At 36.4% G+C, this 27,151-nt stretch overlaps 4 protein-coding genes across 4 annotated transcripts; 2 read left to right on the top strand and 2 right to left on the bottom strand.

Moving 5' to 3' along the window:
- Positions 1–3,456: 3,456 nt before the first annotated feature.
- On the bottom strand, positions 3,457–4,825 carry LOC113695541 (uncharacterized). Its single transcript, XM_027214671.1, has 2 exons — positions 4,513–4,825; positions 3,457–3,929 (listed from the first exon to the last, which is right to left on the bottom strand). The coding sequence occupies exons 1-2, from the start codon at positions 4,823–4,825 to the stop codon at positions 3,457–3,459; spliced, it is 786 nt and encodes a 261-aa protein (XP_027070472.1).
- A 3,457-nt stretch (positions 4,826–8,282) lies between these two features.
- On the top strand, positions 8,283–9,958 carry LOC113708772 (uncharacterized). The gene has a single exon (XM_027231372.2). It carries the CDS (start codon positions 8,851–8,853, stop codon positions 9,805–9,807), a length of 957 nt encoding a protein of 318 aa, XP_027087173.1. The 5' UTR covers positions 8,283–8,850; the 3' UTR covers positions 9,808–9,958.
- Positions 9,959–14,866: 4,908 nt separating this feature from the next.
- LOC113708762 (uncharacterized) lies at positions 14,867–17,076 on the top strand. Its single transcript, XM_027231361.2, has 3 exons — positions 14,867–15,022; positions 16,382–16,575; positions 16,704–17,076. Exons 2-3 carry the CDS (start codon positions 16,405–16,407, stop codon positions 16,773–16,775), a joined length of 243 nt encoding a protein of 80 aa, XP_027087162.1. The 5' UTR covers positions 14,867–15,022; positions 16,382–16,404; the 3' UTR covers positions 16,776–17,076.
- A 1,060-nt stretch (positions 17,077–18,136) lies between these two features.
- Positions 18,137–21,454, bottom strand: LOC113708753 (heat shock cognate 70 kDa protein 2). The gene is made up of 2 exons (XM_027231350.2): positions 21,116–21,454; positions 18,137–20,126 (listed from the first exon to the last, which is right to left on the bottom strand). The coding sequence occupies exons 1-2, from the start codon at positions 21,327–21,329 to the stop codon at positions 18,391–18,393; spliced, it is 1,950 nt and encodes a 649-aa protein (XP_027087151.1). The 5' UTR covers positions 21,330–21,454; the 3' UTR covers positions 18,137–18,390.
- Positions 21,455–27,151: the final 5,697 nt, after the last annotated feature.

Below are 27,151 nucleotides of genomic sequence, written 5' to 3'. Positions count from 1 at the left end.
CCTTCTCAGTCAATGGATTACGGGTTTTAGCTATGTGATGTTTGATTATTTATTTATCAGATTAATTCTTTGTCTCGTGGGAAGATTCCTAAACCATACTTCATTGTTTATACTGGGAGACAAGTACTATGCTTTAGTGATCTTAAAAAAATTGTTAAGAGGGCACTGCTGAGGTAAGACAAAAAATCTTCAGTTTCAAAACCCAAATCCAATTAATTAATCATATTGTTCTTTTCGTTTCTTGATAATTTACAATAAACTCAATCAAACATAGACAAGTTTCTTTTGAAAGTACAAGACATTCAATGCATACCCACATCATAAGCAATTGTAGGTCAAATGCTTCATCGATAGCTGCTTCTTTATGACATAACCAAACTAGATTGGTAGAGAGATCACTATAAGCAAATTAAATAAAATTTTTGAAAAACATATAATCAAATAGGTTGTATGCATAATTCTGCCTTGAACATAAAATTAAAAGCCATAGCAAAGACAATAGAACAAAATCATATCTGGGTCAATAGGGAAAGACTCATAATCCCTATGCAATTAAAAAAAATCACAAAGGGAGAAAAATTAGTGGTTTAAAACAGAACAAAAATGCTTTTTTGAGTTTTTATTTGTACCAAGTAGGGCAAAGAGATTAATGGGTTCGATTGAATCGGGGACCAGCAACTTACCAGTAAACTTATTCTTAGAGATTATTTTCTAGCAATAAAAAGAACCATCAAATTTCAATGAAATTTCTATTGTGCTCACGAAATTTAAACACAACAAATAATTTTAAAGAAAAACGCATGAAGCAAAACCAAAGAGAGCAGGAGAAGAAAATAAACAACCATAGCAAAAATGAACAAATGCCAAAAGCCAATGAGTAATATTAAAAAGCAGAGGGAACGTGAAAAAAAGGAAGAAGCAGAAAGATCAATCCTTCAACGGCAGTAACGGCTATTCTAATACTAATGAAATTCATTCATTAATAGAGTAAAGAAGAAATTACCAAATAAATCCGAGCAGCTTTAGATAATCTCTTAGCCTTCAATGAGCTTTTCTTAACATGATTATGTTTATGATTACGATATAATATGAGGAAACAAAAACAAAGAATAATTAGGATCTTCATCGGTGGACAATAAGCATTACGCGAGTCATGTCACCTGTTTCGCAAGAAAAGCTTCAATGGATAATGGTTATATTTTGGAAGTAAATGAAAACGTTCATGTTCTAAATTGGAAACAAAAAAATTGTACCAAGATTGCAAATTTGTTTGGCAAGAATTCATATTCTCAAGCAGAAAGAAGAAATATAAGTTTCCAAGACATGTTGCGTCATTAACCATGCACACAAAGTGAACAAAAGGCAGTAACTCTTGACCTTTTCTAAACTGAAGTCTAGAAATTCGGCTTTTATAAACCTAATCCCAGAAGAAACCTCAAAAGCCGGCAACTCTTGAGGTCCTTCCAGGGACTTATAAACCAAACCCAAACCCCCCCCCCCCAGAAAAGGCAGTAACTCGACGCATCAGAAACAACACATTTCGGGAACTGCATTAGGCAGGGTCAGGACTACTGCATTAGGCCCTCATGTTAGAAATTAAATAGTAAAGTAAGACATAGTAGGCCGTGCTATATTAGGTAACGGGATCTATCATAAGCACATCGTGTACCAATCTAGAAGTACGACTGTTAATGGGTCAGATCAACTTGAGCTCGACTTGTTCAATTGGAGAAAAGGCTCGACGAGTTAAATGACATTTAGTGAATAGGTCTGAAATTGGGTCTAGAAATTAGGATCGAATTAAATATGAGCCAGTTGAAGCTTTATTGGGCTCAAATTCGATATAGAATCGATTCTTTAATTACCTCTTATATATAATGATATATATAATATTTATATTTTGATATTATATATAATTATATATCTAAATATATTATTACTAAATACTAAATAGATACAAATTACAAAACACAAAAATACATATGAAAACTCCTCTATTAGCTTTCTTGAGAGCCAATATTGGTAATGCATAACCGAAGTTCTAATTTTTTTTATTGGTTGAGTAAATTTTTGTGTTTGCATAATATTGGTTGATTTCTTTTTGGTCTAGAATTTCTAGTAGAAACACAAATCATCAACCATATTTGGATTCAAGTCAGAAGGCTATGAAAAAATTCCAATCTCTGAAGATGTATTGGCTTATTACCATATGTTTTATTACCATTTTTCATATATTTTGAACGAATTAAATATAAATATTGTTGAAAAATTCTTGATTTATGTACTTTTAAGAACTATTACTTGTTTATATTTAATTTTAATATTGTAGTTCTGTGAATGTTAAATTAGTTTTACAACTTCATAGTTATAGTAATTATATTAAGAAAATTGAGCAGTAACAAGCGAATTTGGACTAAACCTGAATAAGGCTTAAAACTCGAATATTTGGTGAGTTGAGTATGATCTTCATATTTATTAACTTAAAACTCATGACTTGAAACCTGAAAGTGTTACAAATTAAATGAATTGAATCCGAACTTATGAAGGTTTGGCTCATATAACCCGATTGACAGGCCTATATAGAAGGTGAGGTCTACTTGAATATTGCAGGATAATTGAGTGCTATAAATCAAGATTTTAGATAATACCACAAAAAGAGAGAATTTAAGCATGTACAATTGAGATTTTCATACAATTGTTATGTTTCTCATATAGTTTGGTATATATTCATATGGCTTTATTCTATTCGTAATTTTTATACGTGTATACTAACTTAATATATGAATATATACTCTTTTTCTTCGAGGGCAAGGTCAACACAAAGTCACTAATTTACCTTGGCTAACACTTGTTACATCATGACTCAAGAGAGGTCTTAAGTATGATGGGGCTTCTTCGAACTTTCTCCAACCCGAGCTTAGGTTGAGGCTGATTTTAGCCAGATGATCAGCGCAACAATTCCCTTCTCTTCAGTCTCCACACGTTTCAGTTGACAGTCCCATTCTCTATTCTTTACACCTTTTATCCTTTTGAATATAATTATTTTAACCACGCCTAGCTGATTGCTCCAAGAATCATTAACACCTGTCTCATAAGCACCTAACTTTTTTCCCAACCAAAGAGAGTGAAAATTAGATGCGTACTTTTTTCATTAAAGCTTAGACATTCAAGATTCCAGATAAGATTGACTTGAAACCTTGAGGTTCAAGGCGTTCAAGGCGATGGCTGTGCCTATTAAGTATTAACGATAGGGAGTAAGCATTTTCCAAATCCTTGAGGAAAACATTCATGATCTCAATTTAAGTTTGTACCAGACGAAGAACGATTGTTTTGATTCTTCAGCACAAGGTAATTAAAGAGACACAAGAAATGCAGACCTAAGCCCAAAAAAGTTAAAACAAAAATTGGCCAAAAGGAAATTACAGATGGCCAATCACAAACTGAAATTACATCGTGCTAATGACCATCGCATGAACCATTATTTCCACATAAGAAGTCAAAGAAAGGATGATGGTCATCATAACCTCCTTTATCGGTAAAGGATCTGGTGGCCGAGGAAGTTGAAGGAGTAGCAGTGGAATATCCAAAATAGTTTGAAGGGAAAGAACAGCTTGCTACTGCTGCTGCAGTTCTTGATTGTAGAGTTCCAGTTGGTTGCTGAGGAAACAAGTCCAAAGTCTCTTGATTAAATTGCTTTGAGTTAGACATCACGCATTCTGATCCATTGGCCCTGAATGAATGCATCATATCATTGGACTCCTGATTTGCTTGATTATGAAGTGCCCTACCAAGCAGCTTGCTTTTCTCGAGTTTCTCTGGCAAAATTGGCCTCCTCTTGAAGCTTCTTGGAAGAAGCACCTTGGATAATTGCTGCTGCTGATGACATAACCCCGTTTCCGGATATGGCATGTAATATGGGCTGCAAAGAACTGAAAGCTTGCATACATTAGAGAAACTAGATAGCGTTTCAAGTACATCATCCGTGAAAAAAGAAGGGTTGAGTTAGGAGGAATATTAAAGAATGAGACCGGAGAATAATAGTGAGCTATATTTAATTAATGGGCGGATCATTTTTGAAAAAGCAAAAGGAAAATATGAAGGTGCATAATTTTAAGAAATAAAGTGAGTTAAAAAAAAGGATATCCAGAAAAAGTTGAATGTTATGAATACAACAGGGAGACTCTCAACAAGAAAGTCTGACAGAAACCTTTAGTCTCCACTCAAGCAAAAAAGCATGTTCCTCTTTTGAAAACGGCACTTGTTTGGAAACCTAGGTAACAAAGAAATCTACAGAAATAGACAGTTCAGGAAATATTAGACTAATGCTTTTTTCCACATATCGAACTCCAGTGCATGATCCCGTCAGATTCCAATTGTAATGAAGAGAGACGAATCAATCTCTAAACAATATATGGGTCTCCAACATTACATTATACATCAATAAGTGTAGATTCTGGAGAAAAGCAGAACAAAACAGAAGTATAGAGAAATGTATTAGAGAGAAAGACCGACCATTGGTACAAGATGGAAGGACAGAGGCGGTCTTATGAAGAAAGCGATTGAAAGGTGAAACATGATCCTGCTTTTGCTTCTGCCTTTGCCTTGCTTTATGATTCTGGAACCAATAAAACACATTCTTGCCCTCAATGTGCCCATAAGCTCTTAGCCTGTTAGTGATCTGTTGTATTTGCTCTGCACTTGGAGTCCTTAGCCCTTGCTTGTACAAGCTTTCAAGCATATCTATTTGCTCCTTTGTCGGGTTCCATCTAGAACCACCTGGAGCTCCTCCAGAAATAGGCATATCCAAGTTAGCATGACTCTCCATAACGAAAATAAAGAAACCCTCAAAATGTACCACTGAAGAAGCCTTGGGGTATTAAGAATATTAGTTGTGCATGGTTTCTTCTTCTGCCTTCTTCTGTTATGTTGATGCATGCATATATACATATACATATATATATATATTTGTTGGACAGAGAAATTTAGAGGGTCAAACAGAAGAGAGAGAGAGGTTGACATGCGTATTGTTTTTGGTGCTGAAAAAACTCTGAAAACATGGCGGGTAGCGGCTAGGGCTAGCTGCATGCACGAAAAGACGAGAGAACCCCTACAAGGGTCATGTCTCGGGAATGAAAGTGAGTGACTAAACATAGGAAAAGCCATGAAAGGAAAGGAGGGGGGTAGATTCGGGAATGAGAGGAAAAGACAGGCGGTTGGGTTTGTAAGGTGTAGGCTGTAGAAGTAGGGGGCCCTAGGCTTTGGGAATTGAAGAAATTGCCAATTAAGCAAGCAGTGCAGGCTCAGCTCGGCAGCAGATGCTGGCTACTGCAATACTTGATTGCAAGCTAGCGGGAGATGATAATCACTTGAATCGTCCGAGAGGGGAAGAAGAGGGCAGGCGAGGCCAAGTTTGTGCTGTGAATGAGCAATCACGATTTGCCATGCACGCATGTCTTGGTAATATAAGAAATCATGCGCTGCACTTTCTCATAATTGATCTTGTGTTTTCGAGTAATCCGTTGGCAAATACGGCTGTATCATACGTTGTCCCGCGTTAATTCGCATGAAACTTTCAAGAAAATTAGTAGAAATTTTTCTTGGGATTATTGATTTGTTGAGAGTTAAACTCTGCATTTCATCTTTAGACAGCTGTGGTATGTCAAAAATTTACAAACATTGAATGCAAGGAGAGAAATATGGCTTTCAAGATTATCAGTACTTCTTGTAGTTTTTTTTTTTTTTTTTAAAAAAAATATTTGATTACATGCATGAAAAAGTTGACAACATGATGAAGATTGGTGACTCCTTTATAAACAAATCCTCACACGCCATATTTCTTCAAAACTTAAATTTATATTGGTAACTTAACTCCTTAACGCCATATTTCTCAAAAACTTAACTCCTTTATAAACAAAAACCGAAATTTCTATTGGTAACTCCAAAACAAGATGAAGATGCCCTTTACTTTCTTTTTTTTTTTTTAAAGATGCCCTTTACTTAATGCATTGAAATTAAAGTTTAAATAAACATTAGTGCAAAAAAAAAAGAAATTAAAATTAAAATAGCATCGTAGCCTCAAAGGATTTTGTTATGTTATTGAAATTTATAAAAGTATATTATTTGTCTAATTATTTACTATTCGTAAAGACATATCTAACCATACCAAAGTCTTTGTGATACATATTGAAGTTTTAGAGCGTCAATCATACTAATATTGCCATAATATGTCCGTCATTGCATAATTCAACTGTTATTGAAATACTTCAAATGTGAACTCCATCTATTTTTGTTCGAATAAATATGTGAGAAATAAGTTTCGGATCATTAGTTTATTTATTTATTTTAACATTTCTCCATGATCAACTTTTAGAATCTAACCAGGAGGTACTGTACAAATAGAAAACAGCACTAAACCTGCGTGCATGTGCATTGACTTTTGCCTTCCACAGGAGATTTCGAAATAAATAAATAATTAGGTATAGCCACCCTAATTAATTCAGCGTTTGTGCGCCCGGGCAAATTAATGGTTGTTCAAAACTGTCATTGCACTAATACCACATTTAATTATCTCTGCATTTCCTCCCCTCCAACTAAATCACTGACATTTTTTAAGAAAAAGGGGGGCTACATGCAGCACCAGCCGCTGGGCAGCTCTAGTTTTGGACGTTTGAAAATCGTTCAATTGCATCGTGCCTTTATTATCAATTCATTCCATCCGCCTTTCATTTAAGAATGACAACTTTATAAAATTTGAATTTGAAATTCAAATATATATACACTTATAGTGTATATATATTTTTCTTGAATGTATTATATATAATTTGAATTTAAATTTAAAACTCAAATTATACATATATATCATACATTCGACCGTAATAGTGCCACTGTATATAAAATTAACTTTTGTTTATACGTTATATGAGAGTTTTTTTGGCTTTCTATGTTGTAATTAAATCAAATCCTGTCACCCAATACCTACCATTAACTAATGCAAGTGACGGGCTTTGTCTTTTCTCCTCAAAAGACACACCAAAATCACTAAAGTGTGCTAACAGAGTTTGTGGAAAGATAATCCACCAAAAGTTATAGGAAAAAAAAAATTTACAAGTGATGAATGTATATATAAACGAAACAAAACCGAAGGAGAGAGATGGAGGAGAAACCACAAGTGCATCTAATAAAAAAGTTGGGATTATCAATCAACACTTTGTCAAATAATTAGTGTTGCTATATATTTTCATGCGTATAATTTGTATGTCAGAAACTAATAGTTATTCTGAACCCTTTAGAGGCTGATGCAGAAGAAACACAAAAACAATTGAGTGTGTAAGTAACATTGAATTCCCATTGTTTTTGCAATTAAGATGATTAATACCGAGAGTACCTTCCCCATCATGAAAACCAAAATGAAATAAATAAATAAATAAATAAATAAAATAAAAGATTGAGTTCGAAAAACAAATCAACTCAGCTAATTACCGGGCAACCACCCCAATCAATGATGATGAGGAGTGGAGGAATTGAATGGCAGCACGTAAATGAGCTGGGCCAGTGGCTACAGGGATAAGTCCGAGTTTAATTCTACACTTTTCTAATGTGGGAGCTGGCCCTATCAGGCCCATTGGTATCGCAAAAGGAATACATGACTTGATGACTTGTGCAATCAGCCGCTATTTTGTCTTTAAAATAAATTAAATTCATTGTGTAAAAATCTAAAAGTTGATTGTTTAATTCAACCATGGAAATGAATATGGATGTAAGTACAAAGTTGTTATCTTTTTTTTTTTTTTTTAAACACATCTGATCGGGATTTGAGTTTTTCTGTTCCCACTAATTACAAGAAAAAATGTCATTAAATAGCGGATCAATACCAAAAGTCAACCACAAGTTCAGTGGCCACCAAAAAGGGATTAAAGTCCTCCTTTGATCTGTAGGTCAGGAGTTTAAACTCTACCTATAATAAAAAAAATTCAAAGAAAGTGCTAAAGCATCCTTTTGATCTAGTAGGTTTTCATACCTACTAGCTCCTTAAACAGTAGTAAAAATCCCAAAAGTCAAAGGCGTCCTAAGATGTTAAATGCTAAAATGAAAACATTAGTAAATGTTTATTCCACCAATTATTTCAAACTGGACTAAACCAGGAAAGAAAACATCCTTTAAATATTTTTTGTCTCTTTAATTTAATTGATGCAAGATTTTGCCAGCCCATGTGAGGTATCCACAGAAGATGTGACCCCCACAACCCTTAAAGAGTCTTAAACACACGAAAATGAAAAATGCACATCACTAATTGTTAGATTTTGCTTCAAGTCCAGTTCACTCTGTACGACTCCTTTCATGGCCAAATCACACAAATGCTATTTATCCCTTTGAGGACCCCCCCCCCCCCCCCCAACACAGAAGCACACAACAACACAACACAAAAAAAAAAAAAAACCAAATTAGTTCTTCTGTAATCCTCACATTTCCCCCTTCCCAATTCTTGCTTTTCAGTGATTTCCGTAATCAGGCAGTTGAATTCTATGTGTCCATAATTTCTTTCTAATCTGTCTCTCTAGCGTGTGTTTGAGGCAATACGACCAAGACCCCTTAAGAATACTATTCTGTCTTTTAACAAATCATGATTCAGTATTCTTGGTGCTGAATTTTGTGGCATATCCTTTTAGCTAGCTCTAGTGCTTTTGGTTCCAAATATTGAAGCTTCAAGTAATTCAAGAATAGAGCCCTTGAGGGTTCAGGTAAGTTTCTCCTCTATGTTGCCTTTTTGGGACACTTCTGATGATATCTAGTACCGTACCATACGCAAGTTGTATTAGTATTCTGAGTTAATGTGAAATTCTTGAGGCCAAGATGGGATCTTTCAGTGGTTTAGGTATTGGGTTGAGCTTTGTATTTGGTTGCATCTTCTTGGGGCTTGTTGCTGAGCTATACTATCTGTTGTGGTGGAAGAAGAGAATTAACAACAGAGAAATTGAGGACCATTTTACCAACTATGCAGCGGAGATTTCTTATCTCTTTTGTTGGAAGAAATCAAATTCTACTGACAGTAGCCGAAATGACACTCAAGAACTCGCTGCCTCAGTGATTAATTCTGAAGTCAATGGCCATGAAAATGATCTTGAGCTAGGAGGAAACGGCAAGGATGGTAGTATGCAATTCAAAGGCTTCGGTGAAGAAAGTGTGGAGTCAGAGTTAATGAGGCTGCACAATCTCTGTGGCCCTCCAAGATTTTTGTTCACAATCAAGGAGGAAACTAAGGAGGATTTGGAGTCTGATGATGGGAAATCTAGAGGTGATAGAAGCAGGAAAGGGTCAAGAACTAGAAGCTTGAGCGACATCATTATTGCTGTTGATACTCCTTTTCGCACCCCTTTACCTTCGCCACCTCTCAAGACTCCATCTTTGGATTCTTATAGCAATATTCACGGATTCAATCCTCTCTTTGAGTCCATAACTGAGGCTGAATTGAATAAGCTGAGATCTTCTCCTCCGCCAAAGTTCAAATTTTTAAGGGATGCTGAGGAGAAGTTGATAAGAAGATTAGTCGAAGAAGCTGAAAGGATGGCCTTGAAGAATGGCGGCTGTGTTCGAGATTCTGTTATTCAACCTTCCCCAAATGGGACGGTTATCACAGAAGAGGTTGACGGCTCTTATGTTGCACTTATTGGTAAGGATAAGGAAAGAGAACTTCAACAGCAGCAGCAGCAGCAGCCTAGTCTTTGCCATTCAACTCCTTCTCAGGTTCTCCCATTGGCATCATCTCCTTCAACATTCAGACTGGCTGATGCCAAATCCGGTATGCAATAGATATTTGGGAAGAATTTACAGGAAATGGGTTCAAATTTTATTATTTTTTCTGCAATTTTTGCCCTTTCATCTGTGAATTAAAATTACAGTGATTAAATTTTGTGTAATCATCGTCCAGATTTCAATAGAGAACGGTGAAAATTTTCAAGTTTCCTTGGTTCTCAATTTTTATTTTCTTTTCCAGTTATTGAGGCAAAAAAAAAAGAAAAAAGAAATCATGTAGAGTGATGTAATCATTGTGCATGGTATCTTGGATTCCTGAGGAGCAATACCACGCCAGCCCACCTCTTAGAAGTTCAAGTTGAGGCCGTAATGTTGTATAGTTTAATACAGTATGGTCCTGCTGGCTTGCTGGTATACTTGCTCAAATTTAGTATCGTTTTTTTGAATGATCTTTTTCCAATCTGTAGAGGTACAAAACTATTCAAAATTCTCCTGCTGCAAAACAATGCTGAGTTGATTCCAAAAGGTTCTTTTCCTTGTCCTAGGCTGTTGCTGCACATGCACTTAATCATACCACATTATGATGTCCTAATATCTTCAGTACATTCTGTTACCCTCATGAGAGAGTCATGATTTTTTTCGTATTCAATTTCACTTTTAATACTACTTTTTTTTTTATCAGACGTAACAGTTAGTCTAGTGGAGAGAAACCTAATGGAGAAACTGACGAAAACTGAATCACCATCGAATCAGACGGGTCCTACTCCTACTCTAATCTACCTGTATAAATTTAAAAGAAATCACATGTAGTAACACATTACTGAAAGGTAAGATTTGAATCTTTAATCCCCGCCCCACCAAGATTTAAAGTTTTTAGTGGTCGTCACTAACAATCCAAAGGTTCGTTGGTTTTACTTTTAATACTACTTACTTTCACAAAAAAGTATGAGAATTCAGGCATTGACGTAATAATGAGAGGTAAATCAATTCATGTTTCATATTATTGATTTGAATGCATCATATATATTAAGAAAATATATGAGACGTGTCGAATTTGCGAGAGTCAATATATAAGCTATACGCACGAGAAGATGACTTCTAAAAGTCATGCTCGGATAAGTATTGTGTCCTAAGCATTTGCCGCGGCACGGTAGCAAATAGTAATTATTTTCAACTTTAATAGGCCCTTGTTACCTACCAAGACCAAGCATTAATAATGTTAATCTTGATTTGGTGATTGTTTGGAAGCAGGAGTATTTGAATAGTGCAAGCTGCTCATTCATATTGATGGAGACACAGCTTATTTTAGCTTTGGCCTGTGCCTCTATTCTTTTTTTTTTTTTTTTTTTTTTTTTGTCGATTGAGAGGTATCCTGGTCAATTGACCATACTAATCCCCCCAGGCTGGAAGAGCCCGCCCCAAGGATTCCAGCGCGGTACGGGGAGAGAGTCGAACACGGGACCTTGCTCCTGAAGAGGAGGCTACTGGACCGGTCGCACTAACCCCGGGGTCCTGTGCCTCTATTCTATATAGAAGACAAAGTGTGTTGTTCGTTATTGTCTTCTTGTGTTTGTATGCTAGTTGTAGTTGTACACGTTTTGGCTTACAGCTAATTGCTGATTGAAACACGCTTTGCCAAAATTTTCTGCGTTTTGGTGGAACAAGGCTTGTGTCCAATGTCCACACACCTTAGTGGGATCCCTCCTGATTTTGCCTGAAAACTGACTGGGTTTACATCAAATTGACAAATGATATGATTCCTTGCATTTTTTGAATAAAGCTAGCGAGTCCAGCTTTTCTGATTTCATGTGTGTTGCAGAAATTCTTCTCTCGTAAAAGTGTGTGCGTTTTGAGGAAAGGTAAAAAGGGCAATGGGGAGCTTTAAAAAGGAGGCGCCTGTAATAAGTTAGCAGCAGGATTGGTCAATATTTTGCCTTGCCCTTCAAAAGCAAGTCCGATTCAACAGAAAAAGTTTGCAAGTTTTTAGTGATGTTTGGGAATCGTGAATGATTAATGATCTTTCACCTAAACAACAAGAAACGTCGCTATTATCACGCGATTCCGCCGAAAGTTTCCCCAACCTTAAAGGATTGTTCTCATCTGAGGCAACCTTAAAGGATCGTTCCCAACATTTTTTCCATCCTCATCTTCTTGGCTAAGCATCACCACCAGCATTTAACAGTTATAAATAAGCTCTGCATAAAAGATTGAGAAGGATACATACAACTCAGATGATTCGATGCTTTATCTTGAATCTTTTAATTTTTTTGGAGGTATGGAATATCTACAAGCAAAGTCTCTATTTATTTATTCGACGTTTGTGACCATGACATGACATAACCTAGCACTCTAGCAGCAGCAGAAGTGGTCCTTTTTGTTTTTCTTTCCTTTTTATTTTGGTGGAAAGACAGGGCCCAACTTAATTAAGTTTAACATATTATACAGGGTAATTAAAAGGGGACCACATACGGAGACTGCTGCATTTAAATTTGAATTGATGGTCTGTTTTCAGGCATAATTTATCTTGTCTATCGCGACAAAATTCTTGGCTTTTTTCCAGGGTACATGACTGAAATTTTGAGGGTGGCCAGTTCCATCATGTTGTTGTTCTGTGGATGCTAATTTCCTGAACTTATTCCAATTCAAATTGAGGATATAGTAGGTGTAGAAGTTTGGCTTTGAGGTTTTGGCAGAGGTTGAGATAGCGCTGATAGTGCTGCAAAGTGCAAAGCGGATTAAGTCCTAGCTCGGTCATCATCGAGGTGGAGTCGAGTTTGAATTGACCAAGTCGAATTTAAGTTCGAACTCAAATTCAAAAATATTAAATTCATGAATTGGTTCAAGTTCGGTTATATATATATATAATTTTAATAGTAAACTTACATATATATTCATGATATTTTATTATTTGTTAAGAAAATTTATTATTTTTATTCATTTTTTAAAAAATAAAAATATTTTTTTTTTTACTTTTTAAAGTTCGAACTTGACATTTTGATCTTGCGTTTGAGTTTCGTAAAATTATGTCGAGACTCGATTCAATTAGGGCGAAACTCGACTGGGTTTAGCTCGTTTGCTCGATTTCCTGGTGATGCCTGCAAAATGTATAAAGCAGATATGGAATTGCGAAAGCCTCCAAATATACTAAGTGGCATGAGTGTGTTTGGATTGAAATGATTTGAAAAAAAATAATTTGCTTCACAAATCTCAATCACCTTTTTATCTCACATACATCATATCACAAAAAGTGTTACAATAATTATCTCAAATAAATCATTCAAATAAACTCCAGTAATCTATGTTGCTGTTTCAATTCGAAACATAAGAATAAAGATTTGAAGCAATAAGGGGAGGCTGAACGTACAAATGGTTATCCTTTTGAAGTTGGAAGAGCACGTTCTCAGCCATTGGGTGGGACAGGCAAAGTTTTGGACTCTTTCAATTTGAACATGGTTGAGATGTGGTTGGCACTTGGCCTGGGCTTTTTGCAAATAAATTCGTCAGCTTTATAATTCTTCTTTACTGGGAAAATTGGTAAACATAACAGGGATAAAAAAAAAAAAAAATTTTTTTTTGGGTTTGCTTATACAATGACAAAACGTCAACTGGATCTCAATAATACGCAGTTATAGTAATTTATATGTATGGTCAAATCTGAATCCTCAGATGTAAGTGTGAAAAACCTGAAAATTGCCATCAAAGGTGAAAATAAAACAGGTAGTGCAACTGAAAGGAGGCGGCCACTATTGCCTACCCTTTTGGACGACAGGGCTCTCTTGCGGGTCCATTACGGAAACTTCTCCACAATGGTTGAAAAATTGTTTGGACTACAACTTTGACAAGTCGGGCTGAAGCTGTACAGCTGTATAATATTTCTGTACCCGAAGGATCGAGGCGTTCGTCCTCAGGCGAGAGGTTAAAAGAGATGGAGTATATATAGAAACAGTCAATCAGATTCAGAGGACCAGAAATGATAATCTTTTTTCTTTTTCACAACCATAATATTTATATAATATACTCTATCTTAATTTACTCTATCTTAATTTAGAGGGATAGCATACTCTGTCTTAATTTAGAGGGAGGGATAGAAGGAAGCCACAAATAGTGGCCGGTGGAAGGTAAAGTTCGAAGTTTTGACCTTTCACTCACAACCAAGATTTTAAAAAATGTTACAGGTGTGTATAAGAGCAGTTTTGGATTGCAATTTTTTAATAGCTTTCTATAGAAAAATATTGTAATATTTTTTTAAAAATTTGATATGTACGAAGTAAAAATGCGATAAGGAATATTTTTCTGAAATCCCATCAAAAAAAATTTTGTTGGGCAAAAAATACAATCTAAACAAGGCCTAAGTTTCTCAAATGCTCTGTCTTTTTGCTTTTAGATTAAATTTATTACGTGAATAGCACTAAAACCATGGAGTACGATTTGTTTTCTGTCAATGTTCAAGGACATAAATCACTCATAAAGATATGACTGTCAGTACAAATTATCATCACAATTTTTTCCCGTCCTTTTTCAAAAAATGTATCAGAATCAGTTACGGAAAAAAAAATGCTTGGAGCTGTATAGATATCGATTAGAATTCTAGAAGAAAAATATTTGGTCTTAGGGAAAGAACTAATGTTGTTTAGGAGCTTGTAAAATAATAATAATAAAAATTTATCTCGTGAAAGACAACAATATGATTCTTAAATACTACTACTAGCTAAATAGGAAATATTTTTCAATTAAGTATACCAGCTAAGAATTGAAAACAACTAATGACCTAACATACCAAGTGATAAAATGTAGAGGTCCTGACTTCTGAACATTAGGTAGAGTTAAATACAAGATGAAACTTTCAGATGGTCTTCCTTCTTTTCTTTCTTTCTTTTAACACCAAACCCCCCCCCCCCCCCCCCCCTTCTCTCTCTCTTTTCCTCCTTTTTGGTAGTATGGGAAACTCCAATCCTTTTAAATTTTTACCCAAAAAGGAAAAAATGGTCAAAAAAGAAAAAGAAAAAGACCAACTCCTTTTTTTTTTTTTTTGGTAAAAAGTCCTTTTTGTTGAATAGCCCAACTTTATAAGAGAAATGTTGTGAGGGTCAGTGGGCTGGGTCAAATATATGGGCTCAAATTCAATTATGAAAACGGCTCAATGAATTCATTATGAGTTGCACTTCTAGACAACGTCAAAGCATCCAAAAGGCCCATAATACCTCCCCTGGCTTCACCGCTTACTTCAGTCCTCCACCCCGGGAGTCTGGTTGGCGAAAGCGGAGCTGCTCAGGTATTGCTCCTCCATGAAATATCTCCCACTACTTTCGTTCCTTTTTCAATTTGGCAGGAATTTGTAGAGCTTAGTATTATATTGGTTTCTAATGAATTATTATTTCTTTCTTTGTCTGTAGACTTTATAATTGTATTGGGATAATTATCTCTTTGTCAAGATTCTAGAACCATCGATTCATTTCTGTGTAGCCAATTTACTTGCGTTTTGCTCTTTTATGCTTGAGTCAATTTCAAAGATTTACATGCCTGTTTAATCTTCATGAGGGCTTTAAAGTTGTAGAAATGAGCTCAGTGTCTGGGTTTTTCAGGGCTGAGAAGTTTGTCAAATGGAGATTCTCCAATTGTGATGTCCTGTTTTGGTGTTAACTAGCTTCGGTTGTGTCTGCTATGTGGAGTGTAGTAGTAACTTTGAGTGGTATGCTACACTATTGCAAATTATTTGCGATATTTTTGGCATTTTGGTATCATTGAATCTTCCATTTTAAAGGGTTTTTTTTTTTTTTTTTTGGGTGGGGGGGGGGGGGGGGGGGGGGGGGGGAGGACACGGGGTGTTGTTTGCACACGCTCTATCTGTGGACTCATAGTTGAAAGCTAGGTTACCGATATTGGAGAGGTCTGTTATCTAAGATATATTGGGACTTAGAACCTGAAGATAGAGCTCTTGCCTTAAATCCTACTTCAGTTAATTATGGTAGGAGAGAGTTTTCATTTTTCCATTTTTTCTCTTATTTCTTTGCCAATTTAGTCACATCAGTCCTTAATCCTGACGGGCTCATTTCCCCAAGCTTGAATGAGAATCATGAGCATATTTTGCTTGGTGATCATGAGATTAGGGGTCAGTTTTTCCCTGCAATTTTTCCACTTGCATGCTACTCTTGCTGCCTTGGCTTTCCAAAGTGTTTAGGGTTTTAGGTTCTCTGCACAGGGTTCCCAAGAAAAATTTTTATTTTCCGTGCAACTCACATTCAGTTTTGTTGAACTTGGTGCCTTTTGTGTTAAGAAGTAGAGTATTGTATGTCCACACCTGTTAGTTATATGCATTTTCTTTCTCAAATCTATTTGTGGATGGTAAGTATGTTGTTATAGAATCTCAATTAGATCTTGTTTGAATTTCTGGGTGTGAAATTCCAAATTGTCTGTCTTGAATGTGGAGCTTTGTGTCTTCGTAAGTTTTGTTATAGTCTGCATGTTTATTCTTGATTACATATTGTCTTGCTGCTCAACTACACAATCGGCTTGTCCCGATTTGCTTGTGCTTGTCTTAATGTACCTATATCAGACCAACTATGCCTTCCCTGCTGTTTCTTCATCTCTCTCTCTCAGTAACTTTTTAATTATTTTTGTCATTATTTTTTAGGTTAAATAACTGAACCGGGAAGAATGGGTCGGAAAGCTGGTACCTTATACATAAATCCAAAGAAATTTGGGGGTCTACAAAAGCCTTGCTTGAAGGAAACAATGACATTTCTAAATTGTATGGCTCTCAACAATAACAAAGATGATCACTGTGAACGCCAAAAGAAGCTTTTGAGCGATTGCATGGATGCTCAGGTGATTGCAATTTAAAATGGAAGACTCCTCCTATTTCAGAAAGAACCAACTTCTTATGATTTCACTGTTAACTGAATTGTTTTTTGCACCAGTGCTATATAGACATCTGATTTGAGACTTGCTTGCAGGCTGGTAAAAATAAGAAGCCATGGGGCAGCATTAATTATCAATTGCAGAGGCTTATGAGGGGAAGAAAATAGTTCCTTTTAACATATCTAGTCTATTGGCCTTCTTTAGTTCTTATTTTGTTGTCTGCGATTCTTGTCGCTTGAGTTGATCAGGCAGTGTTTTTCATTTTCTTGTAAGCTAGATGATGCTTATAACATTACCATCACAGCTTTCCCTGTTGCTTTTTCTTTTAGCGATTGTTCTTCTGATGGGTATTTTCATAGATGAGCCATAGGGAATTATATTAGCAAGCCTACACTTGAATCCACCGGTAAGACAGGTTATTGATTCTGTGATAAACAACGCCTTGCCGGTCAAAAATTTTATTGTGCAGATTTGGCAGTCCTGTTACTGTAATTTGGCCTGAAATCATGCGTTTAGCGGGATGGTTTTCGTTTTTCCCCTGTTAAATGTTAATGCATCTCAAGTTACAGCGAACCAAAGACGTCAACATGGGATTACGAGCTAAACATTACGAAGTGCCAATTAGTAAATAATTATCTTTTTATGACTAGTGATCTACAAAAGGCAAGGTAGACCTCGAAGTTCAATATCACAAGTTGTGAGCTTAACAATAGTTAAAGAGCCTAACCTGGCTAGGTTAAGAGATAATTGAGCATGCCATGACGTTGTTAGGATTTCATATAGTCCTTTATGGTCCTAGCCTGTAAATGGATCTTTGTGAGCTTCTAAGATAATCCTTCAGGCCATGACCAATACCCCAGTTGGTCCTATACATGTGACTTGCTATCAGGAAAAGAACTGCAATAGCTAAATGGTGGTGTGCAATATCCGTCACGTGGAATTTACAAAAGAAAAGTTTCATTCATTATATACTATCGTTTTTCTTTATCAGATTCATACAAATTAACTCTAATTTCGTTTAATTGCTTATTTGTTAGTATTCATATCACAATTATTGTGTATTCTACTACAAGTAAATTAGACAATAGAGAGAGTTGATGTCCTACGAGGAACCAAAGGTCAGGTATCCCTCAAAATAAGACGTGGGAGGGGGGGAAAAATGGAAACTAAATAATTGTCGTATAGTTCATAAGAAAACAAAATTATGACACAGACAAGAAACGAAATACTTTTAGCTCTCTACTATGAACTCCAATCTAACCAATAAAAAGCTTTCCGAACCCGAGAAAACACAGAAACGGTACTTGGGCCGATGGAAATCAACCTCCTCCAAAATCAAATGCCAGTAACACAAAAATTCTCTTCCTCACCGCGCACCACTCTAACCCGGCCCAACCCCAGAAAAGGCCCACCAAATCCCCTCCCGCACAGAGCCCCAAAATAAGTAGAAGGCTTGATTTTATATTTTAATTTAATGCCGAACCACTGACACAGTTAACAGGAAACGAACAGACAAAGCTCCATAGGATAACAGAAACTAGAATATGACGTTAATAATAACGTTCAAGCAGCCAATATGGCGCGACAAAATTAGGATTCAAAAACAAAAACTGATGGCACGACAGAAAAAAATGATAGGCTCAGAGCAGCCGACAACATTGCACGACAAAATGATGTTTTAAAAATAAAAAAGACTGATGGCAGCAAATAATCCTGAAGGCCATCATATATCGAAACTAAAAGCAACATACGAAATGCCAATAATCAAAAGAATCCACTCTCTTAGTCAACCTCTTCAATCTTGGGGCCTGCACCGCTTGAACCGCCTGAGGGAGCATCATCATCCATGGCACCACCACCCATGTCACCACCTGCACCTTGGTACATCTTGGCAATAATGGGATTGCAAATGCTCTCAAGCTCCTTCATCTTATCTTCGAACTCATCAGCCTCAGCAAGCTGGTTGCTGTCAAGCCATGAAATTGCCTGATCAATAGCATCCTCAATCTTTTTCTTATCAGCTGGACTGAGCTTTGATCCAATCTTTTCATCCTTCACTGTGTTCCTCATGTTATAGGCATAATTCTCCAGTGCATTCTTGGCCTCCACCTTCTTTTTGTGTTCCTCATCCTCCGCCTTGTATTTCTCGGCTTCCTGGACCATCTTCTCAATCTCATCTTTTGAAAGTCTACCCTTGTCATTGGTAATTGTAATCTTACTCTTTTGTCCGGTGGTCTTGTCCTCAGCAGACACATTTAAGATACCATTGGCATCAATATCAAAGCAAACGGTGATCTGAGGCACTCCCCTAGGAGCTGGGGGAATACCAGACAGCTCAAATTTACCCAGCAGGTTGTTGTCTCTGGTTCTTGTTCTCTCTCCCTCGTAGACCTGAATCAGCACACCAGGTTGATTATCTGAGTAAGTTGAGAACACTTGTTCCTTCTTTGTTGGAATAGTTGTGTTCCTAGGAATCAGAACAGTCATAACCCCTCCAGCAGTCTCCAAACCAAGAGACAGCGGTGTAACATCCAACAGCAAGAGGTCCTGAACCTTCTCATTACCCTCACCACTAAGGATAGCAGCTTGAACGGCAGCACCGTAAGCAACAGCCTCATCTGGGTTGATACTCTTGCAAAGCTCCTTTCCATTAAAGAAGTCCTGCAACAGTTGCTGCACCTTGGGAATTCGAGTAGATCCACCAACAAGCACAACATCATGTACAGTGCTCTTGTCCATCTTAGCATCCCTCAAACACTTCTCAACAGGCTCCATACACTTCCTGAAGAGATCCATGTTCAACTCCTCAAATCTGGCACGAGTAATGGTGGAGTAGAAGTCAATACCCTCAAAGAGAGAGTCAATCTCAATTGTAGTTTGAGCAGTTGATGAGAGAGTCCTCTTTGCTCTCTCACAAGCAGTTCTCAACCTCCTCAATGCTCTTGGGTTCCCACTAATGTCCTTCTTGTTCTTCCTCTTAAACTCCTGGACAAAGTGGTTCACCATTCTGTTATCAAAATCCTCACCTCCCAAATGGGTATCACCAGCTGTGGCCTTGACCTCAAAAATTCCCTCCTCAATTGTGAGCAGGGAAACATCAAATGTACCACCCCCCAAATCAAATATCAGCACATTCTTTTCACCTGCACTAGTAGCCTTCTTATCTAGCCCGTAAGCAATTGCAGCAGCTGTGGGTTCATTTATAATGCGCATAACATTCAGGCCAGAAATGACACCAGCATCTTTAGTTGCCTGACGCTGTGAGTCATTAAAGTAGGCTGGGACGGTGACAACTGCATTCTTGATTGTTAAACCAAGGTAAGCCTCGGCAATCTCCTTCATTTTGGTGAGCACCATAGAAGAGATCTCCTCTGCAGCAAACTGTTTCTCCTCACCCTTGTAATTCACAACAATCATTGGCTTATCGCCTGGACCAGGAATGACCTTGAAAGGCCACAACTTGATGTCACTCTGTACAGAGGCATCACTGAATCTCCTACCAATAAGTCGCTTAGCATCTGCAAACAAAAAAAAAGTGAAAACAAAGACATCAGAAGCAGATTCCAGAGCTCACTGAATAAAAGAGAAGCACAACTAAAAATGGAAATCACACATCTGAAAAAATTTACCTCAAAACATATTGAGAGGTAGCAGTACTAGTTGAACTAATAATATAAAAATTATGAGTGGAACCAGAAACGTTCCTTTTAGGGTTTTTTTTGGGGGCCGGGGGGCAGGGAGAGTGTATCACGGATGCCATAAAAGTTTATCACGCCAATGACACGACAAACCAATAATAATAATAAGCAGGAACGCATTGAGATACATCATTCAGTAGATAACAAAATGTAATATTGCTGAATGTTAATGAAATAGTTAAAGCAAACTCACAAGTCAAACTGTTATTCCAAAAGGAACAAAGTTGCAATTCCTTCGTAAAAAGCACAACAATTCACCTAGAGTTGGCTATTTAACTCCATATGATAACTACCAAACTTTGCTAAACAATAGATTCACAATTAACCAAACTTATCGAATCAAATTCAAAGATTAAAAGCCAAAGCCAACAAATTAGCATGCGCTGAAACAACTATACATAGATCCTATCCGAACAAAATTGTTAAAACACACACAGTAATCCATCAGAACGCTATAACTTGAAGTAATTCCCATAGACACGACAATGATTTAGATCTTCAACACGTAGATCCATTGCAATCTAAAACCACCATGAGAAAACAATAGTCATTCCAGACTTTCAGGTTCCTTATAGTCATACCAAAATCGAAGCCAAAAGTACATCTAAAAAAACAAAGATGCAGTAACAACGTAGCAAGTCAGCGAATTCGGAAAAAGGAATAAAAGATCTAAAGCTCCTTAAACGAAAGATTTCCATATGGTAGACAGAATATGCATAAATCCTACATATAAATACAAATAGATGCAACAGAAGTACAAAAATACGCGTACAAAAACAGGAGATCTAGGTCGAAGAGATTGCTTTTACCGAAAACAGTGTTAGTAGGGTTCATGGCGACTTGATTCTTAGCCGCGTCGCCGATGAGACGCTCAGTGTCGGTGAATCCAACGTAGGACGGCGTCGTTCGGTTGCCTTGATCGTTGGCAATAATTTCGACTCTGTCATGTTGCCAAACGCCGACGCACGAGTACGTGGTTCCTAGATCTATTCCGATCGCAGGGCCTTCACCTTTTCCGGCCATTGTATTCTTAATGCTGCTTCTAATTTAGGGCGAGAATAACTAAGGAAAAAAAAAAAGAGGCGGAGAGAGAACGAGACAATACAACAACTAGGGTTCGGAGGAATGAGTGAAGAGGCAGAAGGCGGAAAAGTGGTGTGGTATATATTGAGGTATTTGGTTGGCCGAAGCCCTAATTTTTTTGGGTTCTAGAATCTTCTGCCAGACCACTTGCCTTGTAGACGTCATATTTTTTTTTATTAATTGTCTTTCCTTTTTCTGTCCAATCCCTTTTCCTGCTTTCACTCTTCGTATTTTGTTTTCTGTTTTTTTTCAGAATTTATAGCCAGTCCAAATTGGACGCTTTTTTTTTTTTTTTTTTTTTGGATCATGCACTATTTATTTACCCTACTCCTATTTCTACTTTAGCTTAATTTAGGAGAGATCCAATTAGACCTAAAGGAAATCGACGGAAGCTGAACTACCGTCGGACGGAACGAATATACTCTACGTGTCCATATGAATTTGAGAAAATCACAAATTGTAGCAAATAATAGTAGATAAGGTCTGAACCACCAGTTGGACTATTTATTTGCCCCAAGTTTTGGTGATTAGTAATTGGACCAGGCCTTAAGGCCCAATTCCTAATTACTTCTTGTTTGGATTGATATTTTTCTCCAAAAATTTTTATGTTTCGTAAACATATTTTTTAATGATTTTTTTACTTCACATGCATCACATTATTACAGTACATTTTTATACAAGAAGATAGCAATCCAAACTAGTTTATTTTTCTCGCCAAAACACTAAATATGACATCAATATGGAAAAATCAATAAACCAAAATTTTTTGAGTCTAATGGTGATTTTTATAGGATTATCAATGGGGTCGAGTCAACTTCAAAGTTGCATGTTCGGGGCGAAAAAAGTTAATTGAGCCTAAGCTTTAATTAGGACGAGTAGAAACAAACTAAATGTGCATCGAGATTAGATCATACTAGGTTCAGGCTTGATTAAAACTCAGTCTATATACGAGTATAATTATATATATTAAAAATGTATATATACATATATATAATATCTATAATTTATAATTATACATATTCTGATATAAACTATTAATAATTTATAATTATAAAATATATATTATATATAATTATGTATTTAATTATGACTTTGGGTAAATAATGTGATCTAAGTTTGAGTCTTTTAATATAAGCCCGTGGTCCAAAATCCAAAATTTCATATAATTTGCGAGTTGAATTTGGGTTTGCTAAAACCATACTCGAAGAGTCGAATTGGCACCCATAATTTTTTACTTTTGAATGGTAGTATGATTTATTAGAGATAGCATTAATATTTCTTTAGTAAAACCCACATGGAATCAATTGTATTAGCGCTGTCATTCCCCCATATGGACCAAAGTGTGTGCTTGAATTTCAACAAGTTGTTTCTCATTCTACCGAGCCCAGCCCAAGCCTTGATCTTTTCAAAGCTAGCCCCATGCACAAAACGAATCCAACCAATTTGCCCAATCTTTCTTGGTCACATGTGGCACGGCTTTTTTGAAGCGCAGTTGATTGGTGTGATTCACGTCAAAATAAAATCACTAGGCATGTTTTTGAACTTTGGAATGAAATAAGTCTCCTCTTTTTTCACGGCTTTTTTTTTTCAGACTTCTTCTACGAAAAGAACAAGAAAAGCATTTGAATGTCCTTTGACTATATTTAGAGGTGAAAGGTGAATACAGCTACTTTACACTTGACTTGATCTTGTTTGATATTGGCTTCTTGTCTAATCTAATTAATTAAAGTTTGAACAAAGATCATACACATAACAACTTTTAAAACTTCGGCTTAATTGATACTAAATGTGAAACTCACGTGTCAAAAGGGTAATCTATTTGAGGTTGCTTCAAGTTTAGAATGTGGTTGGGAAACAGAATTGGTATCGGAATCGAGAATAAAACAAATCACAATGTAGTTATCCCATAATATTAGAGAAGCAAACAGATAGAAACCGAACTTAAAACTTAACCGATACTCAAAATAATCTCCAACGAATTATATGCTGATCTAAATTTCTTTATCTCTTCATTTGGTTCTTCGACTCCCGAATTGCGCTTAAAATGGCTTTAAGTTTCACATTGTCAAAACATGTTTTTAGAAAAATGAAGGGGAAAACAATAATTTTTTTTTTAAAAAAAAATACTTTGCCATTGACCTTGGGCTTCCATGGACCCCTCCCAAAGTTTTTCAGAGAAGCAAGTTGGCTATTCAAACCCAAAAAGAAAACAAAACCAATGGGCTTACTTATGGGCCGAACTTGATCCAAATCACTAAGCTCAACAACAGCAACAACACGAGGAATGCTGCTGCAGAGAGTCGAAAGCGATTGCCCAAGTGAAACAAACGTCTTCCATTCCAGCAGTAATTCTGTAATTGACTGCAGAGCCTAAAGGCTGCGAAGAACATAAAGTAGTTGGGACGCTGTGGGCTGATTGTCCTTTTTTCTTCTTTTTTATAAAGCAGGGTAGGGAAGGGCGGGAGCTAAGAAGCAATCAAGGAGAAGGGAAAAACCCTCTGACTCCTAAATCTCAACCTTAACCAGGCTTACTTATTTCTTCACTGAAAAAAATATGGCCATGTGTATTAGGACAAATAGAGCATATAAAACTGGCCTGAGCTAGGGAACTATGGTTGAGTTTTTTTTTTTTTTGTTTTGTTAAAAAATATCTTAATTAAGCTGGTATAATTTGCACAGACAATATAAATCTAAGTGATCAGAAGCACATCGGCTTCACAATTTAAAAATTGCAGGGAGCCAACATTCTGACCCACCAAGGTGATCCACAATTCACCCACAAGGCCATAAGGCATCCGTTACAGTCATTTGCATGTGCAAATTTTCGCTTCAGAGTTTCTTTTTTGCCTTCAAAGAAAAAAAGCAAGTGGCCGTCCACCCAGGTAAGATAGACAAAGGGCTAGGTCAATCTGCTTTCATGCATAATTAGTTTGAAGTGAACCCTTCTGCCTAAAGACTTCAACTGTATATGAAGCAAACATGATCAGGATGCTCGTCCTTGAAAAATTGTCACACGAGAAAATTGAAAAAGAAAAAGGATGAAGCAAGAAAGAGAGAAAGAGAAAAAGAAAAGAAAGAATCCCTGGATCTGACACTAGGAAGAAAGAGGTAGGAGGAGCGGGAACGTACACAAGTTAAAGCTGCAGTATTGCTCCTTTTACAACTACGTCTGCATTCATGAACAGCTGCTTTTAGCATCAAAGTTTGAGAAAGAGAATTAGATTCTGAGACCACCAAGGCACCTTCTTGCCTTCCTCGCAAATCACTTCCCATGAAATACTAATTTAATGAAGATAAGATCTACTACTATGTTTTAGATCAACGAGAATTAAGGAAGGAGACCGTGATCTGGAAGTGGGGCAGTAAATTATATATGTAGTAGTATAAAATAACATGCCAGTTTTGGTTAACAAAATACATAGATGCCATCTTCTTTAGATCATGCACGTGATGGACCTCATAAAAGGATCTTTGGAGTGAAAAAGAACGTAGAAACAATCAAGGGAGACTTAAGTTAATCGGGATCTGATCATTCTCTAAGTCATACGAATGGATTTACTTACCCTCTTTATCAGAAATGGCTGGATGTACCATGCATGGCATCCATGTTATACAAATGTTAACTCGAGTTATACAAACGCATGTGTCAGCATTAAGAGAGTAGAATTTGAGATGTCTTTTTACGTTTTGGGTAGTATTTAATTTGAATATTCTGAAATTTTAATTTAGGAATTATTTTCTAGATTTGAAATGTTTTGGCTCCATATAGATTAAGGGTTTTTGGAGATATTTTTTTTAAATATTATACTATAGTATTGTCTATGAAAAACTTGTCATTGTAGTTGTTTGTTGGGATAATTTTAAATTTTATTAACATATTTTTTAAAAATTGAAAATACAACCACTATTCACCACCACCACATTCCACTGCCACCCCTCCCCCTCTTCCTCCCTTCCTCCTGCCGCCCCCTTCCCCCTTCCTTTAGAGCTCCAATATCAACTAGAGGGATCCCTCCAATCACAATTTCGGAGCTTTGGAGGAAGTGGAGGGGTTTGCCGGAAAAGGGGAGGAGAGGAAGAGAGAGAAAGGAGAGGAAGGAGGAAAGAGGGAGGAGGAGGAAGGAAGGGGGAGGGTAGTGGTAGCGCTTGTAAAAAGGAAGGTGGAAGTTTTTTATTTAATATTTTTTGTTGTTTTTAGATGTACTTGAGTTTGTGTGTTTTAAGAGTTTGTTATTATAGATATAACAAATAAAAACAGCTTGTGAAAAAGGAAAAAAAAAAAGAAAAGGGGAGAATCCATACGGAGCCAAAGTTCTTCACATTTGCCCACCAGCCAGTTCACATACTAGACTAGAGTACCTGAAATTTGTACAAAATGGCAACCTATTCATGTCAATACCTCGATGGCTGATTCCTCAGTCCGTGACGAAGATGGTCAAGTTTGCGTTGTACACTGTTGAACTAGTAACATGTGTATCACGGCATCATACATGCAGCAGTCGACCTCGACTAGAAAAATGTTCTGCGAAAGTAGGGAACATGATATCCCCCTAAACAGAGGATAGGATAGATCGTAGATGGACATGATTCTTAACTATGAAATGAAATGCTATTTCCATCAGCATCAATTTTCTTTCGGCTGTGGATGAGGTTGCATGACATAGGTAACCGCCGGTCATCCTTCACTGCCACCAGAAATCATCTACTGCTAACTCATCACAATTCGAGGTCTTCATCCAATGATTGTTCGCGAAGTGTTTAGATCTTTCTTCTTTTGTTGTTACCTTTATTTGCTTTTCGACCAATTATTTTGTTTAATTAGAAGTTTATGAATAGGACAAAAGCATGATCCAAAGACGTAGATTGAAAACCTCTATTTAGGATTGAGAAAAAGTATTTTTATTTATTATCGGAAGAAGAAGCCTTTCTATTTTTGGGCCATTTTTTTTCTTTCACAACGTTTATGGTACAAAAGTTCAAAATATTGGTACAGCTCTATTCTAAAATAAGAAGTGTTGAATTGAACGAGGAACTCAACTCGTTATAATGTCTTGATTAATGAAAGTCTTTGCATAGTATAATCAAAAGTTGAAGCACATCTTCTTTTAGTTTCCATTCATTAAAATTTTTATTCATCTCATCTTATACGTCAAACTATATCTTGTTTGTCCTCTTTTCCTGGATATTGAATGTGACACATCCTTGTACATAAATAACTTTAATTTTAGAAATACTTTTATAATTGTAGAAATAACACAAGCAAAAAAAGAAAGAACACATTATTCTCTTGAGAACTCAAACCCGTTATAACAGTTAAAACAAAAATCAGTAGAAAAACTGAAGAACGAACATCTTTGTAGTCTTTTAGGAGGAAAACTTTAACCCTGCTCTCTATGTCAATTGTAGACTCGTACACCCCAAAATCCTAAAGAAATAAAGCTCAAGCAATCCATTGATCCAGTAAATATATTGGGTGGTATATGCACATTAATTTCTAATCAAGAACTTCTACAGTAATAGCAAAGTTATGCACATCTTACACTTTGTGGGAAAATAATTTTTACACTTTAAAAGAAAAAAGGTAGTGTCTATGTCTTAACATAATTTAAACCATCAGCTATCATAAAAATGTATTTTCGTGTTCAGTCGACCTAAAAAGAAAAAGGGTCGTGTTTATATGTTAACAAACTCATAAAAAATATTAAAATATTTTTAAAAATTATAATAAATAATTTCCTATCCAAACACACTCAAAGTATTGG

The sequence above is a fragment of the Coffea arabica genome, chromosome 1e, assembly GCF_036785885.1.
Source record: "Coffea arabica cultivar ET-39 chromosome 1e, Coffea Arabica ET-39 HiFi, whole genome shotgun sequence".
NCBI classification, from domain to species: domain Eukaryota; kingdom Viridiplantae; phylum Streptophyta; class Magnoliopsida; order Gentianales; family Rubiaceae; genus Coffea; species Coffea arabica.
This window is presented reverse-complemented; position numbering and strand designations above follow the sequence as displayed.

Coding starts and splice junctions, on each gene's coding strand:
- LOC113695541 (XM_027214671.1), bottom strand. CDS start 4,825: ATGGAGAGTCATGCTAACTTGGATATGCCTATTTCTGGAGGAGCTCCA. Junction 3,930..4,512: donor CCTTCCATCTTGTACCAATG/GTCGGTCTTTCT, acceptor GCAAGCTTTCAG/TTCTTTGCAGCCCATATTAC.
- LOC113708772 (XM_027231372.2), top strand. CDS start 8,851: ATGGGATCTTTCAGTGGTTTAGGTATTGGGTTGAGCTTTGTATTTGGT.
- LOC113708762 (XM_027231361.2), top strand. CDS start 16,405: ATGGGTCGGAAAGCTGGTACCTTATACATAAATCCAAAGAAATTTGGG. Junction 16,576..16,703: donor GCGATTGCATGGATGCTCAG/GTGATTGCAATT, acceptor ACTTGCTTGCAG/GCTGGTAAAAATAAGAAGCC.
- LOC113708753 (XM_027231350.2), bottom strand. CDS start 21,329: ATGGCCGGAAAAGGTGAAGGCCCTGCGATCGGAATAGATCTAGGAACC. Junction 20,127..21,115: donor CCCTACTAACACTGTTTTCG/GTAAAAGCAATC, acceptor TTTTGTTTGCAG/ATGCTAAGCGACTTATTGGT.